Consider the following 13,471-nt stretch of genomic DNA (forward strand, 5'->3'; position numbering starts at 1 on the left):
TTTTCCAACTTTGACTCTAAGAAAGGACTCATTTGGGAATGTGACCCAGTTGATAATATCAAAGCCAGCTACTAATGCTCCCTTTCGGTCAAAGGAAATCTCTTCTCCGGCACTATTGTTGAAGGAGATGCTTCTCAGAAAGTGTTGGAGCTAAATTGCGGGTGGGGAACCATAATGAAGATCTACAGAAGGATTCCTTATTAGATAATTGAGATTACAGTTGACCTCTGAGACCTTTGGTTTATAATTTATTTAAACTATATCAACTGACCAATTGGGCTAACCTAAATGGCAATTCTCATTAAACACACAAAGAGATGGCATCTGTACATAAATAAAAGAAGATAATACTTTCATGCCTTGCATTGGTCTTGTCCCAATTAAGTTTCAGTCTGCCAACTCGCTTCGAATCCACTGCCATCATCAAATACAGAGGTGTTTGTTAACATATGTTCTCTCCAGGCCACTTTACCCTAGGCTAATTCTCCTAAAGCATACCTATGGGCCCAAAACTAATTTCCAATGTGATGTGCACTGTGGGGCAGGTACTGATGTGTCTTTTGATTTATCTGCTGGTTTGTGATGTTGGATAGTGTTTCAGCTCAGTGAAGAGGTGTTAGGAACGTGGCCCCCCAGAGTGTCGGGGATGAGTTAGACTCAAAGATTGACCTAGGGACCAACTCTGCAGATGAGAACTGCCTGTCAGAATCAAAAAAGGGCAGTTTGACCCCCCTTTTTAGAGAAGACTCTATTAGCTATCAAGGAGAGGAAGAATTGAAAGGCAGCCAAAGCGTTGCTAGGCAATCAGCAGATAAGCAGTGGTCTGAGTCTGGGTTCAGTGAGAGTGAGGAAGAGGAGGGAGGTCAACCTCTCAGGCCTTGATCCAGGTGTTTGGATAAAATCAGAAGGCAACAGAAGAACAAAAGGGGAAAGGCAGTAGTCTGGTGTCCTTCCTGTTGTGGGACACTGAGAAAGGCAGTGGAGAGAAATGAAGGAAGAAGTGACACATACAGGAGGAACTAGAAAACCGTTTAAGTAGATTTGGACAAACTGGAATGTACAAAAATTAAAGGAGTCATTCTGGGGCATTCACAGTGAGACAAACCTTTAGTTCCTAGCATATATGATGACTGCCCTCAGTAGTAATAAATGTGCTCAGTCTCAGAGGATACAATCTAGGGAATGCAAAACTTTGTCAATTTTAATACTGGGGGTTCAAATTCTGAAATCAACTAGGGTCAGTAGCAAAAGCTCCAAAAAAGGGGTGTAAGGGTTGCATGTGAAAAATTACCTGCTGAATTCATAACAACCTAATCAGACAAAGTGGCAATGAGAATAGGAATCGCACTTCAGAATAAATACAATATTCCATCCATTAAGTTGGATGCATTTAAATTTTCTCAGCAACAAAAGAATTGCAAAACTAGGGGCCACTTTTAGCAGAGTGCTAGAATGTGACATTTGCATTAATGGGATCAGAATTTACCGGCCATATTTGTTGCTTCAGACAGTCCAATTTCATTCCATTTGCCATTGCTCTAATTTTGAACGTGGAGCATTGCATGGCATGCAAAGCATGTGCCACAGTATATAGAGCATTGTAGACACTGTAGCTTTGGGCAGTCATGCTCATTTCAAAAACAGAATCAGGAAGGCTGTCAACCTTCTCCTCCCCAGTGCATGATTCCTCATGTTCCTTATCTAAAGAAGCATTGGAGAAAGAACAGATGAATGCTTGTTCCCAAAAAAGCTGGAGAAAGCTGTCATCTCTTTCTGAGGCAGGGTTTCTCATTTGAACAAATTTCTGGAATCCTGCAAGTTCCTTTGAGGAAACTGCCAAGGAGAGAGCACCATGGAGGAAATCAATTTCCCAGCCCCTCTGAATGGGGAATGAGGTGAATTCCATCTGGGCAGTCATTATCCAGACTTTTGATGTGGCATGCATTGGTATATCATCCGTTTCTGCAACCTTTGGCATCGTTCTCATTATCAAAATGGTATGAATCTCACCATGAACAACCACAACATTGGCAGTGCTTCCCATAACAACACGTATTGTTTCAGAACCATCAGCCACCATTTCACTGAGCTCTCCAGAAAACTTCAGTTTAGGAAATCTTCCTATAAAATCAAAGCAGATACCCCTCTGGGCAAACAGGGGAAGGACATTTTGTACAAATCGCTCTCCAGCATCATCATTCTGAGAAACCACCCCAATCCACAACCAGCTGAAATGCAGGAGAAGTTGGAGTATCCCATTGTACTGATTAGTCCCATCTGGGAACATCCAGTGGGAGAAAAGAGTTTGTACATTGTTTCCAGTCATGGGAGAAGAGCCATAGATGAGCTAAAAGTAAGGGCAGCAAATGGTGAGATAAAATGGAAAAGAAAAGTGGTAACAAATTGTGCTATGACCTATCACCACTTCAGGCCGTATCAAAAACTGCTCCAGGCAATATCAAAAATCTCCATTTTCTTGAGGCCACAATTGTTTTGTCCTTGAGGTCTATGGCACACCTCCAATTTTTAAGTACACAACTGTTTAAGTACCAACATTCAAGCTGAAAGGGTGTCATCAAGGACAAGTGTACACATTCTCATCTCTGCCCATTCTCCATGAACACATCTTACTTGGGGCATCTTGTACATACAAAGGATGGTGGCCATCTGGAGACATGAATCTGAGTTTGATCCCCCAATGACAGCTATGGGAGTGTCCTCAACATCACACTTGTAATTAGGGATGAATCTTCCTTTCCTGGAGAGAACTGCTAGTGAGGCTTGATAGATCCATCTGGCAATGAAATGGCTATTATAGATGTGGAACCCCAGTGTGATATTGGGAAGGATATGTGGGTTTTCATTGATCTCCCTCACAGCAAATGCCAAGGCCAGAATATGCTGGTAGAGTTGTGTCATTGGCCTGTAAGGAGAGGAACATATTGTATAACATGATTAGAGAAATAGATTATATGCCCACAGTCCAAGGAAGTTTTTTCAGATAGGTAGGCAGGTAGGTAGGGATGTGACTCCCTGTAGAGTCATCTCTTGGCATGGCTTTGAATGCTGTCAAATTACAACCTTTATGAGCAGAGGCTTGCAAAACACTCACCTTTCCCCTTGCTATTGTTTTCTGAAAATCTCAGAAAGTAAAAGGGTTAATATTATGTACATGTCAACATTCACACAAAACTTGCATGAATGAATGAATGAATGAATGAGCAGTCAAACTCCATTGAATGAATATGGATTTAATCCATTGAAATATGTAGCATGCATGAGAGAAATCTCAAACACCGAAGGTTTCTTGTTACTGTTTTATGACTCCATTATGACTATTATACTCTAATCGTTTGGAAATGAGAAAACAAATCTAGCAGTGCAATGTCATATTGGTCTGTGGACCCTTGGTGGATATACCACAACAGAATATGACCTAGGGCCATATCTCATGTAGGAATGTACTTTTTGTTTGCAGAAAGTAAGCAGCTATAACCATACTGCAACTGATGATAATGATGGTGATAGTAGTAGTCTGCTTAAATGAGTTGACAGTGCCTGATCACCCAATCATACAAGTACTGTCCAAAACGTATAAGAAGATCACTTTCAAATATGAGTGATTAACCATTTGTGGCAGGTTTGAGAAAAGCCAAATATGGATTTTCTATATCCAAAGTATTCCATGGGAAATAGCCTGAAAACCTAAATGCAATGAAAGTGAACAATCCTGTTTCTACTCTCTTGTAATCTTATAATGGATAAATGCTAGTTTTAGACCTGCCTTATATATTGAAATTATGAACCTAAGGTTGGCAGATCTTGCACAAAGCATTTTGAGAACTTCCCCAGCCCATCATAAACATCTGAAGTACAGAGAAGGAGAAGTCGGAATCATCACCATCTTCTTAAATTACCACATATCAAATGCAGACATATACTCATGAAGGATTTAAAAAACATTTAAAATATCTATGTATATATAAAATTTTTAAAATCCACAATTCCTTACAATATGTCATCAAATAGTTCAGGAGAGGGAGGTTTGTGGAAGGTTAAGATACTTGAAGCTATATAGATTTGAGACATGATGCCACCAATGATGAAGTCCCCAGACTGATAGTATTGGTGAAGAATTGGAAGTGGATCTCTAATAGAACATAGAGCAATAGGAACCCTGCACATTATCATTCAAATGTTCTTGCTTCAGAAAGTCTCACTGGAATGCGCACAGAAAAATGGATCTGTTCTGTGTAAAGAAATCAGTGACCAGTCTGAGAGAGCCTTGGATCTAGCATGCGCTCTGAAGGGCACAGGGGCTGTTCATTGTGTCCTCCACTTTTAGTTCATCGTGTTTATGTGGCTTCTGAAACACTCCTGGGATGAGGAGAAGCAGCAGCAGTGATTATGATTAATTTGATAATCAGATGGGACGGGAGCTAATGATCAGTTCTGAATTGTAGGTTTTCTATCAGATTTCAAAAGAAAATCATGTTTTCTTTATCATAGCCAAAGTCTCAGGTGGTCTTACTTAGTAGGGAGGAAAAGTTATACTGGGTCTTAGCAGGATTTCCAAGGAAGAAGAGGGTGGACTAAACATCTCCTGTCAACAGTCTTTCAACAGAGATAATAATGTGGTGAAAAATGATAGCCAGGCCATGTTGGTTATCACATTCTGTCTGGGAAAACAGAGAGAACAGGGATGCACCTTTCATTCCCTGGGAAAGCTATATTGGGCGAACCAGATGGGGGTGAGTGACCCACAGCAGAGGAACCTCCATCACGCCCAAGCAGTACATAAAAGTACTGGGGGTCAGCCATAGGTAAAACCTCCCTTTCATTAATTACTTTTGAGACTGTTATAGATTACAACTGAAGTGATTTATTTGCTGGTGGAAATTTAAATCTAGAATGTGACCTGTGTGCAATATTAAAAGGCTGAAAGCAAAGAAATAAAAACATGCTTTATTATATTGCAACTGAGAAAGATTAAAAATATGTAAGGGGTGATCTTTGTGTTCTCATTTTGTATTTTTCTGTCAGCTAGACTGATTCTTTGTTTTTCTAATTAACTGTCCCTTGGTATTCAGTTCAGGCCTCAGTAAAATAATATAGCATTTGGGAAAAAAGATGCACCCCAGTAAGCCCAAACTGGAGGCCAAGATGGAGAAGATCTCCACAGCCACCATGTATTTTCCTTTTGTGCTCAGGTAGGTTGGGACAAAGGACAACCAAACACTGCAAAAGACCAGCATGCTGAATGTAATGAACTTGGCTTCATTAAAGCTGTCAGGCAACCTCCGAGCAAGAAAAGCCACAATAAAGCTGACAGAAGCCAAGAAGCCCATGTAGCCCAACACAAAGTAAAACATAAGGACTGACCCCTCATTACAGAGCATAATCATTTCTTTCATAATTGTATTCATGTCTAAATCAGGGAATGGGGGAGAAGTTGCCAGCCACACAGTACAAATGGTGGCTTGAATAAGAAAGCAGGAAAGGACAATGGAGTTGGACAATGGTTTTCCCACCCACCTTCTCATCTTGGAGCCTGGCTTGGTGGCCATGAAAGCCAGAACCACAATGATGGTTTTGGCCAATATGCAAGAAACTGCCACAGAGAAGATCATACCAAAGGCAGTTTGTCGCAGGAGGCATGTCAGTGCTCCAGGCTGGCCAATGAATAGCAAAACACAAAGGAAGGAAAGCAAGAGGGAGATGAGGAGAGTGTAGGTGAGGTTCCGGTTGTTGGCCTTGACTATGGGAGTATCCATGTGCTTCAGGAATAGTCCAAGAACCAAAGCAGTGAGGAGAGAAAAGGAGAGAGCCAAAGAGGACAAAATTATGCCCAAAGGTTCTCCATAAGACAAGAAAGTTATTTGTTTTGGAAGGCATCCATCCTGGAAATGGTTTGGATATTGGTTCCAAGGACATTCAAAGCAAACATCCATGTCTGAAAAAGACAACACAGAATTAAATATGTGGAAATCCATTCTGCGATGCTTGGCAGAATTTATGTACTGTAGAGCCTTGAATTATGATGCCGACAACAGTTGTAAAAGAGATATCCTCATATTCAGCTTTGATTGCCAAGCAATCCACATCCTGGGCCAATGTCAAGAGGGTAGCAGTCTACAGGTCTGAGGTTTTATTCCGAACATCCACTATCTGGCTAGCTGGTTTGCCAGCGATTTCCATTCTGAGGGAGTGTGACAGCCTGACCTCTGTTAATGGTGGTACATAGCTGGCAACACATGAGACCTTTAATAGCATGCCAACACTGGGTAGTCCTCTATCACCAAGCTACTAATTTGCAGAGCCCTCAACTGAGGTCAAGGATATTAAAGGAACAGCCCTAACGCTTCTTTTCTAGCTTGATGTTTGAGGTAATCTACAGGTGGTTTGCTTTTCTTGCGGTATTGGAACCAAGTCTTTATTGTTAATGGACCTACTCCTTTGGAATATTTTTTTCAATAGTGAACCAGAAGGTATCTTCTATAGTAAACTTAGACATCGGAAAACTCTTTTTTCCTGCCAAGCTTATGGAGACATTAAGAAAAATATATTGTGTAGGAATTATCTGGAAATTGGCTTTAATTTAAAAACCCTCATCTGGCGCAATGGGTTAATGCATATGGCTGTTAACTAAACGGTTGGAGGATTGAGTCATTGTATATATCCCTCCCATGCTTTTCAGATTTATACACCAAATACAAATCTCAGTGGTGATATCAAACAAGATCCTGATATAGCTTTTGAAGGGTTCACAGTTTATCTCCTACCCTTCTGGTCTGTGATCTTCCCTTCTGGACATGGAAGACAATCGTAGCAGCAAGAAGGCTTCCCTTCCTTCTTGGTCCGACTGTAACCAAAATGACAATTCTCATTGCACACAGAAGGAGGTGGTGTCTGTACATAAATAAAAGAAGATAATAGTTTCAGGGAGTGCATCTCCCTGGCACAGCAAAGGTGGTGAAATACACAGTTTAGAAATAGGACAATAATATTTGAAAATTCATTTTATGTAGCTGCAGGTCAGAATGAATTATCAATGGGAACACTGCCTTTACCAATACAGCTCAAAGAAGACACAGAACACCATATTTTGAGAGGAAGGTCATATCTATGAAATATAACAGCCCAGAGGATCTGCAAATCAAACTGAACTGCTCAATCAAAATAGAGTCTGGATAGGAAGTTTTCTAAGACAGGGAGAGGGGAGCTGAAATGAGAGACTGAGCACTCACACTTTACATTGTGGGTGCCCTTTGCAAGATCACACACGGTGCTTCTGTTACCAGGGAACTTACTGGCAACTAGGGACTGGCCTGCCTCTCAGTGTTATTCTTTGGCGGTTCACGCCAAGCCTCAGTAGTCAAGTTACGCTGCTGGGAGGTGGGGCCAGTTTTATAAATAGGGGGTGGAGCCGGCTGCAGCCAGGCAGTTGGCTCAAGAGATTTACCTTCCCTCCCCTCCCTTTGTTTAATGTTTCTTGTTTGCAGGTTAACCTTTTTTCATCCTGTTTAGCGGGCACTTCTACAGTCTATTGACTGGTTGTTGTTGACAAACCGGGAAGAAATTTTCCTATGTTGACAGGTTTTTTTCTTCCCCGTAGCAATTTGTCACAACTTTGGCGGTTTAAGGCCTTGGGTGGAATCCTTTAGTCTTTTCTTCCCTATAATGGGGGGCGGGCGTGAAGTGGTGACTCACCCCCCCCGTGGCGGTGATTCCAGGGTCCCTTCTTTAAAGGGGTTATATAAAGGATGTCACTGGCCATACACTGAAAGGTTGTCAATGAACTACCCTGCGTGTGGGGATATGGCATGGGCTGCCTGCATGCACATACGTCTTGCAGTGCACCCCCATATCCCATTTACCCTAACGAGCCTCAATTCCCCCTGCTGCGGGGCTGGGAGGGATACACGCACAATACTTAAGCCAAGGTCTTCCTACATTTTAAAGTTGAATAAAGTTGTGGCCAAATTTTAATTCCATAACAGGTTAACAGAGTCTTTATTCCTTCCTGGAGATCCCTGGGGGCTGGAGCTGTCGCTGCCAGGTCGCCCAATGACTTTCTGTGATTTCAATTTATTTTTATTTTGTATATTGCATTAATATTTGTTTTCAATGGTGACCTTTGCTTGGTCAGGTTCTAAACATATTAGTTTGCATGTTGCGTTCCTGTGAGCATTGTCTTATGTAATAGCATTGTCTTCAAGTAATATTTCTTGAACTTTTTCCAGAACACTGGAGGTCCTCCAATTATAGGCATGCTCTGTGTCTGCTAATTTTTAAGGATTACTCTTTGAAGGATATTACAAACATAGTAGTGATTCCATCATTATTTCACTTAATTATTCTGATTCAATATGCATTTCAGTGCATAAGTTCATGTTCCCAGAGGTTTTCAGCTGTGTGTTCATCTCCCAATGTTCCCTGCCATGTTTGCAATAACTGCTTTGGAGAGTTATTTAGGTTGGTGAAATGGCTCCAGATAAGTGCAATGGCAATGGATCTTCTAACCATGTCTAGCCAAGACCTGAGGAGACATCAGATTTAACACTGAGCAAAGGACGGAAGATACTATAAAATGGAATTTACCTGGTTGAAGTTGCTGGGCCATACGATGGCCTCATTATGAATTCTGAGCCCCTTTTCTTGAGGAATCTGTGGGTCCATTTTTCCAACTTTGACTCTAAGAAAGGACTCATTTGGGAATGTGACCCAGTTGATAATATCAAAGCCAGCTACTAATGCTCCCTTTCGGTCAAAGGAAATCTCTTCTCCGGCACTATTGTTGAAGGAGATGCTTCTCAGAAAGTGTTGGAGCTAAATTGCGGGTGGGGAACCATAATGAAGATCTACAGAAGGATTCCTTATTAGATAATTGAGATTACAGTTGACCTCTGAGACCTTTGGTTTATAATTTATTTAAACTATATCAACTGACCAATTGGGCTAACCTAAATGGCAATTCTCATTAAACACACAAAGAGATGGCATCTGTACATAAATAAAAGAAGATAATAGTTTCATGCCTTGCATTGGTCTTGTCCCAATTAAGTTTCAGTCTGCCAACTCGCTTCGAATCCACTGCCATCATCAAATACAGAGGTGTTTGTTAACATATGTTCTCTCCAGGCCACTTTACCCTAGGCTACTTCTCCTAAAGCATACCTATGGGCCCAAAACTAATTTCCAATGTGATGTGCACTGTGGGGCAGGTACTGATGTGTCTTTTGATTTATCTGCTGGTTTGTGATGTTGGATAGTGTTTCAGCTCAGTGAAGAGGTGTTAGGAACGTGGCCCCCCAGAGTGTCGGGGATGAGTTAGACTCAAAGATTGACCTAGGGACCAACTCTGCAGATGAGAACTGCCTGTCAGAATCAAAAAAGGGCAGTTTGACCCCCCTTTTTAGAGAAGACTCTATTAGCTATCAAGGAGAGGAAGAATTGAAAGGCAGCCAAAGCGTTGCTAGGCAATCAGCAGATAAGCAGTGGTCTGAGTCTGGGTTCAGTGAGAGTGAGGAAGTGGAGGGAGGTCAACCTCTCAGGCCTTGATCCAGGTGTTTGGATAAAATCAGAAGGCAACAGAAGAACAAAAGGGGAAAGGCAGTAGTCTGGTGTCCTTCCTGTTGTGGGACACTGAGAAAGGCAGTGGAGAGAAATGAAGGAAGAAGTGACACATACAGGAGGAACTAGAAAACCGTTTAAGTAGATTTGGACAAACTGGAATGTACAAAAATTAAAGGAGTCATTCTGGGGCATTCACAGTGAGACAAACCTTTAGTTCCTAGCATATATGATGACTGCCCTCAGTAGTAATAAATGTGCTCAGTCTCAGAGGATACAATCTAGGGAATGCAAAACTTTGTCAATTTTAATACTGGGGGTTCAAATTCTGAAATCAACTAGGGTCAGTAGCAAAAGTTCCAAAAAAGGGGTGTAAGGGTTGCATGTGAAAAATTACCTGCTGAATTCATAACAACCTAATCAGACAAAGTGGCAATGAGAATAGGAATCGCACTTCAGAATAAATACAATATTCCATCCATTAAGTTGGATGCAATTAAATTTTCTCAGCAACAAAAGAACTGCAAAACTAGGGGCCACTTTTAGCAGAGTGCTAGAATATGACATTTGCATTAATGGGATCAGAATTTTACCGGCCATATTTGTTGCTTCAGACAGTCCAATTTCATTCCATTTGCCATTGCTCTAATTTTGAACGTGGAGCATTGCATGGCATGCAAAGCATGTGCCACAGTATATAGAGCATTGTAGACACTGTAGCTTTGGGCAGTCATGCTCATTTCAAAAACAGAACCAGGAAGGCTGTCAACCTTCTCCTCCCCAGTGCATGACTCCTCATGTTCCTTATCTAAAGAAGCATTGGAGAAAGAACAGATGAATGCTTGTTCCCAAAAAAGCTGGAGAAAGCTGTCATCTCTTTCTGAGGCAGGGTTTCTCATTTGAACAAATTTCTGGAATCCTGCAAGTTCCTTTGAAGAAACTGCCAAGGAGAGAGCACCATGGAGGAAATCAATTTCCCAGCCCCTCTGAATGGGGAATGAGGTGAATTCCATCTGGGCAGTCATTATCCAGACTTTTGATGTGGCATGCATTGGTATATCATCCGTTTCTGCAACCTTTGGCATCGTTCTCATTATCAAAATGGTATGAATCTCACCATGAACAACCACAACATTGGCAGTGCTTCCCATAACAACACGTATTGTTTCAGAACCATCAGCCACCATTTCACTGAGCTCTCCAGAAAACTTCAGTTTAGGAAATCTTCCTATAAAATCAAAGCAGATACCCCTCTGGGCAAACAGGGGAAGGACATTTTGTACAAATCGCTCTCCAGCATCATCATTCTGAGAAACCACCCCAATCCACAACCAGCTGAAATGCAGGAGAAGTTGGAGTATCCCATTGTACTGATTAGTCCCATCTGGGAACATCCAGTGGGAGAAAAGAGTTTGTACATTGTTTTCCATCATGGGAGAAGAGCCGTAGATGAGCTAAAAGTAAGGGCAGCAAATGGTGAGATAAAATGGAAAAGAAAAGTGGTAACAAATTGTGCTATGACCTATCACCACTTCAGGCCGTATCAAAAACTGCTCCAGGCAATATCAAAAATCTCCATTTTCTTGAGGCCACAATTGTTTTGTCCTTGAGGTCTATGGCACACCTCCAATTTTTAAGTACACAACTGTTTAAGTACCAACATTCAAGCTGAAAGGGTGTCATCAAGGACAAGTGTACACATTCTCATCTCTGCCCATTCTCCATGAACACATCTTACCTGGGGCATCTTGTACATACAAAGGATGGTGGCCATCTGGAGACATGAATCTGAGTTTGATCCCCCAATGACAGCTATGGGAGTGTCCTCAACATCACACTTGTAATTAGGGATGAATCTTCCTTTCCTGGAGAGAACTGCTAGTGAGGCTTGATAGATCCATCTGGCAATGAAATGGCTATTATAGATGTGGAAGCCCAGTGTGATATTGGGAAGGAGATGTGGGTTTTCATTGATCTCCCTCACAGCAAATGCCAAGGCCAGAATATGCTGGTAGAGTTGTGTCATTGGCCTGTAAGGAGAGGAACATATTGTATAACATGATTAGAGAAATAGATTATATGCCCACAGTCCAAGGAAGTTTTTTCAGATAGGTAGGCAGGTAGGTAGGGATGTGACTCCCTGTAGAGTCATCTCTTGGCATGGCTTTGAATGCTGTCAAATTACAACCTTTATGAGCAGAGGCTTGCAAAACACTCACCTTTCCCCTTGCTATTGTTTTATGAAAATCTCAGAAAGTAAAAGGGTTTATATTATGTACATGTCAACATTCACATAAAACTTGCATGAATGAATGAATGAATGAGGAGTCAAACTCCATTGATGAATATGGATTTAATCCATTGAAATATGTAGCATGCATGAGAGAAATCTCAAACACCGAAGGTTTCTTGTTACTGTTTTATGACTCCATTATGACTATTATACTCTAATCGTTTGGAAATGAGAAAACAAATCTAGCAGTGCAATGTCATATTGGTCTGTGGACCCTTGGTGGATATACCACAACAGAATATGACCTAGGGCCATATCTCATGTAGGAATGTACTTTTTGTTTGCAGAAAGTAAGCAGCTATAACCATACTGCAACTGATGATAATGATGGTGATAGTAGTAGTCTGCTTAAATGAGTTGACAGTGCCTGATCACCCAATCATACAAGTACTGTCCAAAACGTATAAGAAGATCACTTTCAAATATGAGTGATTAACCATTTGTGGCAGGTTTGAGAAAAGCCAAATATGGATTTTCTATATCCAAAGTATTCCATGGGAAATATCCTGAAAACCTAAATGCAATGAAAGTGAACAATCCTGTTTATACTCTCTTGTAATCTTATAATGGATAAATGCTAGTTTTAGACCTGCCTTATATATTGAAATTATGAACCTAAGGTTGGCAGATCTTGCACAAAGCATTTTGAGAACTTCCCCAGCCCATCATAAACATCTGAAGTACAGAGAAGGAGAAGTCGGAATCATCACCATCTTCTTAAATTACCACATATCAAATGCAGACATATACTCATGAAGGATTTAAAAAACATTTAAAATATCTATGTATATATAAAATTTTAAAAATCCACAATTCCTTACAATATGTCATCAAATAATTCAGGAGAGGGAGGTTTGTGGAAGGTTAATATACTTGAAGCTATATAGATTTGAGACATAATGCCACCAGTGATGAAGTCCCCAGATTGATAGTATTGGTGAAGAATTGGAAGTGGATATCTAATAGAACATAGAGCAATAGGAACCCTGCACATTATCATTCAAATGTTCTTGCTTCAGAAAGTCTCACTGGAATGCGCACAAAAAAGGGATCTGCTCTGTGTAAAGAAATCAGTGACCAGTCTGAGAGAGCCTTGGATCTAGCATGCGCTCTGAAGGGCACAGGGGCTGTTCATTGTGTCCTCCACTTTTAGTTCATAGTGTTTATGTGGCTTCTGAAACACACCTGGGATGAGGAGAAGCAGCAGCAGTGATTATGATTAATTTTAATCAGATGGGAGATAATGATCAGTTCTGAATTGTAGGTTTTCTATCAGATTTCAAAAGAAAATCATGTTTTCCTTATCATAGCCAAAGTCTCAGCTGGTCTTACTTTGTAGGGAGGAAAAGTTATACTGGGAAGAAGAGGGTGGACTAAACATCTCCTGTCAACAGTCTTTCAAAAGAGATAATAATGTGGTGAAAAATGATAGCCAGGCCAACTTGGTTATCACATTCTGTTTGGGGAAAAAAGAGAGAACAAGGATTCACCTTTGATTCCCTCAGAAAGCAGCTTTCCATGAAGGTAGAACAAGGTGTATTGGGGAACCAGATAAGGGTGGGTGACCCGGAGCAGAGGAACCTTCATCACGCCCAAACAGTACAT

The 13,471-nt window shown here is 41.0% G+C and overlaps 1 protein-coding gene across 1 annotated transcript; it reads right to left on the minus strand.

Moving 5' to 3' along the window:
* Nucleotides 1-5,039: 5,039 nt before the first annotated feature.
* LOC308460890 (vomeronasal type-2 receptor 26-like) lies at nucleotides 5,040-12,612 on the minus strand (the record flags this gene model as incomplete). The annotated part of the gene is made up of 6 exons (XM_080977421.1): nucleotides 5,040-5,953; nucleotides 6,783-6,909; nucleotides 8,602-8,829; nucleotides 10,167-11,027; nucleotides 11,312-11,603; nucleotides 12,593-12,612. 6 exons carry the CDS (start codon nucleotides 12,610-12,612, stop codon nucleotides 5,040-5,042), a joined length of 2,442 nt encoding a protein of 813 aa, XP_080833547.1.
* Between the last annotated feature and the right edge of the window lie 859 nt (nucleotides 12,613-13,471).

This window comes from Podarcis pityusensis (assembly GCF_964106645.2).
Source record: "Podarcis pityusensis genome assembly, chromosome: 13".
Taxonomy (NCBI): Eukaryota; Metazoa; Chordata; class Lepidosauria; order Squamata; family Lacertidae; genus Podarcis; species Podarcis pityusensis.